The sequence below is a fragment of the Borostomias antarcticus genome (genome assembly GCF_949987555.1).
Source record: "Borostomias antarcticus genome assembly, chromosome: 1".
Classification (NCBI taxonomy): domain Eukaryota; kingdom Metazoa; phylum Chordata; class Actinopteri; order Stomiiformes; family Stomiidae; genus Borostomias; species Borostomias antarcticus.
In genome coordinates, this window is record NC_140234.1 from 55978263 (window position 1) to 55985910 (window position 7648).

At 43.3% G+C, this 7648-nt stretch overlaps 1 protein-coding gene and 1 long non-coding RNA gene across 2 annotated transcripts; both read right to left on the minus strand.

Moving 5' to 3' along the window:
• Window positions 1–215: 215 nt before the first annotated feature.
• Window positions 216–4741, minus strand: LOC311314873 (uncharacterized protein). The gene is made up of 13 exons (XM_084445395.1): window positions 4621–4741; window positions 4463–4495; window positions 4300–4365; window positions 4150–4209; window positions 3666–3803; window positions 3448–3589; window positions 3054–3214; window positions 2655–2879; window positions 2463–2513; window positions 2039–2223; window positions 1850–1914; window positions 815–912; window positions 216–553 (listed from the first exon to the last, which is right to left on the minus strand). Exons 2-13 carry the CDS (start codon window positions 4473–4475, stop codon window positions 435–437), a joined length of 1323 nt encoding a protein of 440 aa, XP_084301521.1. The 5' UTR covers window positions 4476–4495; window positions 4621–4741; the 3' UTR covers window positions 216–434.
• Window positions 4742–5005: 264 nt separating this feature from the next.
• LOC311314921 lies at window positions 5006–7648 on the minus strand. The gene is made up of 3 exons (XR_014630649.1): window positions 7517–7648; window positions 5533–7430; window positions 5006–5202 (listed from the first exon to the last, which is right to left on the minus strand). It is a non-coding gene; the product is annotated as an uncharacterized lncRNA (long non-coding RNA).

Below are 7648 nucleotides of genomic sequence, written 5' to 3' on the forward strand. Positions count from 1 at the left end.
ACAGAGAGAGAGTGCGAACACACACACACACACACACACACAGAGCGAACACAGAGAGAGAGTGCGAACACACACACGAGAGAGAGAGAGAGAGAGAGAGCGAACACACACACACGAGAGAGAGAGAGAGAACACAGAGAGAGAGTGCGAACACACACACGAGAGAGAGAGAGAGCGCGAACACACACACACGAGAGAGAGAGAGAGAGAGAGAGAGAGAGAGAGCGAACACAGAGAGTGCGAACACACACACACAGAGAGAGAGCGAACACACACACACGAGAGAGAGAGAGAGAGAGCGAACACAGAGAGTGCGAACACACACACACACACAGAGTGCGAACACACACACACACGAGAGAGAGAGAGAGAGAGAATGTGATAGTATGTGTGCGCATGTGAACATGGAAAGATGATCAAGAGGGTGTCATGGTTCAGTCCTCAGTGCCTGGTCCTTGGCCCCCCTTCCTTTGTTTAGCGTGTTTGAGGTGTTCCCCAACATACTGCTTTATCTCCTCCTCTTTGGCTGTTGGCTGTGCCTGCAGGACTGCGTCTGCATATAGAATAAGAAATCAAATGTCAAAAGGCATGATGCATTGTACATCCACAGCTAGTACCTCCACAACTAGTAGTAATGTAATTTCTACACCTAACCAGCACAATATTTAAAATGTTATCTCCAACTACAGGTAGACAGTTGGCATTATTTTGTCGTCAACAGGGGAGTAAATGTTTTGCCAATGGAACAGGTTAGGGGTGCTAGTTCTCTTATTCTAATTTGCTCCTACTATACATGAAATATGAGCCGGCTTACCTTTTGTTGCTCGAAACAGTGCAGTGTCGATAAAGGGCCGCTTCTTCCCCCCCGACCCTCTTAAGTTGAATTTCGTCATCAGCCAGTTGCTCATGAGCCTGAAGAAAAACAAAATTACATACATTAAAGATTAGGATGTATGATTTTTTGTAAACATGGCATGGAATTATCAGTACACGCTTTCATCTCATCTAGGTTAGACTACTGTACTTCACTATTCCCCTGTCTCACTAAATCATCCATAGACCAACTTCAACGTGTCCAAAATGCTGCTGCAAGACTAATCACCAGGTCAAAAAAAATCACTCTTATCACTATATTGGCTCCCCATATCCGCCAGGATCCAGTTCAAGGTCCTGGTGGTCACATTTAGAGCCCTCCACCACCAAGCCCCGCCCTACATCACCGAACTGCTGCGCCCCTACACTCCCTCCAGATCTCTTAGGTCCTCTAACCAGGAGCTTCTGGGGGTCCCCGGGACCAAGCTCAAGACAAAAGGGGACAGAGCTTTTGGGGCCTCGGCCCCCAAACTCTGGAACGCTCTCCCTCAACACGAGAGACCTGCAGTCCGAGGCCCAGTTTAAAAAACATCTAAAAACCCACCTGTTCACTCAGGTTTTCGGGCCCTAGTAAATCCATGTGATCATTGGTGTCTATGCTGCTATTTGTCAGACTGTCCCTGTTTTTTGCACTTGAATGTATTTATTCTTTGTGTTTGTAAGTTGAATGTTGCTCCCATACTGTATGTTTTTTGTCTTTTTCTACACTGTATTTTGCACTTTACTGCACTGTATTTTGCATGTGTTTTTTCTGCTCATGTACACTGTTACTATGTCTTTTTGTATTTGTAAGATTATTTTATCCGTTGCTCTGAAATACTGTACAGCACTCTGCATTCGCGCTGGGAGGGCGCTTTATAAATAAACTTTACTTACTTACTATCTTTTATACACGTCCTCCAGGCTAACACTTTAGCTCAAAACAAATATCAAACGTCACACACAGGCTATTTCTTATTATATGTTGAAACATTACCTGTTCAGAACTTTGTGGACGCATTCCTTCGTGTCCTTCCCCCCAATGCGAACGAGTCGCAGCACCTGTTGGAATAATTAAGTCCATGTAAACTTCAATATACTGCAGAAGACCATAAAAACCGTGTGCAGGTGCATATTATACTGCTTTATATGTGGTTAATTACTCTCTTGTAAAGGCTCTACCTACCAGGGTTTTGAAGGCTTCTTCATCACCAAGGCGTAGCTCCTCTCTGTCGAACTCCTCCAGGCTGTCCATCGTGTGAACATGATGGGTGGAAGTCTGATGGGTGGAAGTCTCAGGTTCTGCTCTCGCAATTCTGCGCACCTCCTGCCGGATTTCTGCCAATATCGCTAAGGACTTCTTCTGGTATACTGAAAAAAATGACAAACATGTATATTAACACAAATAAATATTCACATTAATAGATATAACCCTACAATGATACAAAGCACTGCTGTTTGAAGTGCAGTTTGTGTCCTGATAGGAGATGGGACAACAACTGAGGGAATATTTAAGGAGAGAAAAGGCAGGTGAGAGGCTTCCAAATTATAAGTGTCCCCCAGTGTTCTTGGCCAGTGACCTGTCCCCCTTGAAATAGCTCAGAACTTACCTCCTGTTGGCATAGGGAACCGGCCCCTCTGTGACTCCCCAGTCTCCACTGCTGGTATAAGAAGAAAGGTATTTTGTATTCAAACTACCCAAGACACAGATGACCATGCATTAGCTGAGAAATACAAAGTCTGGCATAACTGTAACCAATACTATTTGTCTAATTATAAAGGCATTGATTACTTGAACTCACCATGCCTGACTGTATCCCTGGATTTTTCACGTCTGGACGTCTGGCTGTGGGACGTTTGGCTGTGGGACGTCTGGCTGTGGGACGTCTGGCTGTGGGACGTCTGGCTGTGGGACGTCTGGCTGTGGGACCTGCTGGGAACTCTGGACCGAACACTAGAGTGCGTGGAGTCACTGGAGTCTTGGCTGGGACTGTAGCCAGCCCTTTGCGACTTACAATACTCCAATGCTGTTATAAGAAGAAAGGCATGCTTTATAAATTATAATTTATATTTTGTATTACAATTTCCACAAGAAACAGATGACCATGCGTTTGATGATAAATACCAGTGTGGCAAATTCTAACAAAATTGCACCAATTCTACTTTGTCTAATTATAAAGGCATTGATTACTTGAACTCACCACGGCTGGCTGTGTCCCTGCAGTCACTTCTGGACCTCAGACTGTGGGAGCTGTGATCGCGTCTGGACCGACTGTCGGACCCAGGATCCATGGTTCGGACAGAGTGTCTGGAGCTGGAGGATTGGCTGACACTGTGCCTGGACCTGTTGCTGGATCTAGACCTAGATGATTAGGGTTCAATATTTATTGGACATAATATATAACACAATGTCACACTGAGAAAAGAGCAACCCTTTTGGTTGGTTTTGGATGTTGACAATCACAACCAGTAACAAATATAGTTCAATGCCCCAGCTGTGGCTTAGGCCAAGCTCAAAGCTGTAGGAAATCACTATGCCAGTGTTGGCTGGAGAACAGCTAGAAGTCAGTACTGATGCTGTGCCCAACACTGTACCTGGAGCGATGAACGTCTTGCCTGGCCGATTTGGAAGGTTCTCTGCTGTAGCGTGGTCGGTGTGAGACTGGTGTGCCTCTGCAGTGCTTCCGAGGTGTGGGGGGTGTCGACATTGATCTATAATGTACTGCCTTCTTTGAGCCTGAGAAATACAAAAACACATTTTAGATTCAAAACATATGCCTTTGAAAACACAAGTGTGTTGCATATATACTCACCTGAACCTTCACTGCGCTGTGATCCTATTTCCAGGTCCGAGCGGGCAGACCTTGCAGCTCGATCAGACTCCATGTAATTGTCAACCATGCCATCCGGCTGGAATTCTTGTTCCTGGTAATCCGGCAGGACTGGGGAGTCTAAACAGAACATGAACACGATTAATACGTTTCAAAGTGTATAAATCTGTTGTGTGTGTGGGATGTCACCTCAGGGATAACCGTCTCTTAATGTACTGTGCCTGTATAATGCATTTTGTATTGTCTATATGACTGTGTTTTGAATTGTTATTTATTGGGGACTACGGATGGAATTTAGCAGCAAGCTAACTCCGGTATATTTACATGTTGAAGTACTTGTACACCTGTCCATGAATGTACACTGTCCCGTCACAATAAACTGAATTGAAACTGTTCCAAAATAATTCACAGGCATTATGACAGACACCATGATTTCAACTTTGTGCAACGGGAGATGTTTACTCACGTGGAGGACTGCTCTGAGAACTCTCTGCAGGCTCCACTGGGGGAGACGTGGCTGGTTTTTCTGAGTAAGAAACATAAGATCAGCTTGTTAATGTTTTCATGTTGCGTGTACCCAATACATTAATGTATCTTTTATAACAGCAATACTCACTAGCTGGAGGTTTTTGGCTGGACTGAATCTTCGATGGTGGGGCAGGGAATGGAGGCAGGTTCTTAACTATACAGATGCAACAAAGTAAAACATATCAAATACAAAGAAAATAGTTTGTAATTTCTTTTTCATATAGGACTTTAAATTGAATATATGAAGTTACCCTTCTTCCCCATGAAGTCCTCCTCATCAGATTCTGTTACAAAACAAGATATAAAACATGAATGGTCAACATGTGAGGCCCGTCTGTTAACACATTTCATCCTACTATAAATGCAGGTTCCCAACACAGGTCTCATTAACAAATTATGAGAAACATACCGAATGTCGCTACAAAATCATCCTGTTTTTTCTTTGTAGTTTTCCTCTTTCGTCTTCCTCCCTCTACCTCCTCATCCGGTTCTGCGTTGGTGGTGTAGTTGTACTCTCGACACTCAAGTATGTTATCTAAAAGTTATGGGTCAAAGGCAGATAAGAATGGTCCGTTACCCAGGAGGGACATTAAATTCAAATATGATCCAAGAATCCAAATAAGCTTAATATTTTAAGCTTAGAAATGTTACTATAATCCTTCCTGTGTAACGGACCATTCTTATCCGTCTTTGACCCTTATACAATTCAACTGTAAACATTGATTCTAAAATGCTGACTTGATTCTTGACAAAATTATAAAAAAAATAATGAATAAAACTTGCCTGAAGTTTTCTTTATCTTTTTCAACTTGTACTTCTGCCAGTCCTCCTCGGGTATCATTCGTGCCTTAATGGCCTTATCAAGGTGACCCTTCTTCATCTTCTTTGGCCATCTAACGACGTTGTTTGCTTCGTCTATCCAACAATGAGGAATTGTCTCCTCATACTCCTCTCCATTCTCCTCCACCCACACAGCCTTGCAATACATGACCTGAAAAGACGGCACACAAAAAATTATATTAACCATATATATCACCAAGCGTCCTGTTAGTAAAGGGCTAAGATAAGAATTACATATTTGTACGCCTCGGGTAGTGTGTTGGTTCAAATTACATGAGGCATTAAAGGGCCAGACCACCCTTAATACAAGTATATTTTTTTAAAATTCAAAATTTTCTGAGTTTGAAAAAACACAAAGTATGTCTCTAGCCCATTCCTGTGATTTATGATGATTTAAAAACACTCCCAAGAGACTTTTTTGCTTGGAAAATGCAGGTGATCGATGCTCTAGGAAGGCGCAGCTGAAAGAATAGATTCTAACCTTTAATATTCCAAACCATGTCGTTCAATACCATGGCGAAGTGGTAGGAGGACATAACCGTCTTCCTGCGGGAGGCAAGCCACCTTGCGGATCAGATCCTTTTCACGCAGTAGTTGTTTTTCCATCCTGCCCTGCCCATTCGTGCACACGATGTTTAGGAGATCTGAGCGACATGGTTTGTCAAATAATAGTGACGTGTGGCGCTGGTCCAAAATCTCACAGGCTAAAGTCCCATCTGCATTCTTCTGTCTAACAAAAGCAAATCTATTGTCCTTCAAAAGAAAACAACTGTCCTTCTCTTTAACAGAAACAATTGCTTTAGGATGCTTTTTGATAGTGTTCAATTGTGATTGTTCAATTTCGGCCAAACGCCTGGTGACTTGTTCGAGAGGACTTCTCCCACTCCTCACGTGTTTCTTGATTTGCTGCAGGTAGTTTTCAAAAGGAAAACTGGAGATGTCATTTAACGAACAGTGGAAGTGGCTGACATCTTCATGGAGATGTATTAGTCCATGCACATTGTATACAGAAAAGCTGTCGCCATAAAGGGCAGGACAGCACTCGACAAAGTGTTTAATTAGCTGTTGAGCATATTCTAGGAAACCATTCCTAGTCTCCTCCTCTGCCTCTAGCATTATCGACATGGCTATCGTCAAGGACAAGAAATGGTGGTATGTTTCCTTGGACAACACCTTTTTTAGTACCACTGGTCCTGTGTATAGCAAAAATTGCCGTAGTTCAGTGGCCTTCCACCTATCTAGCTCATGTAAACTGCGGGGTTGACGCGCAAACTCACTTGGCATCTTGCCTTTCAGTGCAATTAGTTGTTCAGATATTGAATTCCTTTCCCCGACCCTTAAACGACAAATAGATGGTGGGCCACGGGTCAAGTGATATAACATCCGTTTAACTACACCCAAGCAGACCATGTGCATGTAGTCCAGCACAAATGAGGTAACACAAGGAACTCCTGCATCAATTAGGGGGCTAGCACTAGTTTGATGGTTGCTGTACTCTACTCTAGCAAAGGCTTCGTCTGTTCGAGGAGCGCAGTCCTGGTCACTGAAAGTCATTCTGTTGTCATGATAAACACCTCTGACGAGACATCTTTCACAAGACTCATAAGAATTATGACCCTTGATACATTTTAGATAAGCCCTGGCTGGCGCATCACACACCAGAGCTTCTAGATGGACATTGTACCTTTGGTCTTGAAACACTATCCCATTCTCTTTGAGCCGTCTGTACTCAGTCAAAAAATCTTCGAGATACTCATCAAGAGGATTGGGCTTACTGGATCCACTATACATGGCTACAATAAATGGGTCAAAATGGCCAACCTTTGCCAGTATTGGCCAGAACTGTACTCCGCTACTTTTAAAAAGTGGGATGCCATCAATGTTAACAGTTAATTTTAACTGATTGCTCTCTGTTTGGCTTAGGAAAGGCGTAATCCCCTTTTCCAACCCGTAGTAACTGTACTGCCCCCCACATTTGTCTATAGTGGAATTTTGGTTTGGTGTTTTACGAAGTGTTCTAAAATCTTTAGGCAATAGGTGACCTTGCTTTCTCAATATGGACATTAATTCATTCCCTGCTCTATTTGTCACTTTGTTTTTTGAGGCCCACTTTCTCAAGTCATCTTCAAAGCTGATAGCTACTTCAACATCATCAACATCATCTACTTCCATTTCTGAGTCACTAGACAATTCCTTTTCCGAGTCACTATATTCTATGACTGTGTCAGAACTATCCAGGGTCCCAGGTTTACTGTTTGGAGTCACAGGGACATTGTCAATATGAGTCCCAGGCATATCGTCACTATCAGAATGATTTTCATGTAGAAACTCATCCAAGTCTCGCTGGCGTTTTCGCCAGACTCTCATGTATGCAGCCATCTGAAAACACAGACGGGAGTCTACATAAGTTTAGTTTAACAGTATATTTGAAAGGACAGGAAAATCTGATGTGCTAAGTCTTGTACCTTGTTTGGTTGGCTTCAGTCTTCACAGACGGCGGCGGCCCTTCAGCTGGCGCTGCGGCGGTCCTTCACAGACGGCGGCTATATATCTAAGCTGAGAGAGAGAGAGAGAGAGAGAGTTGCTGATATCCATGA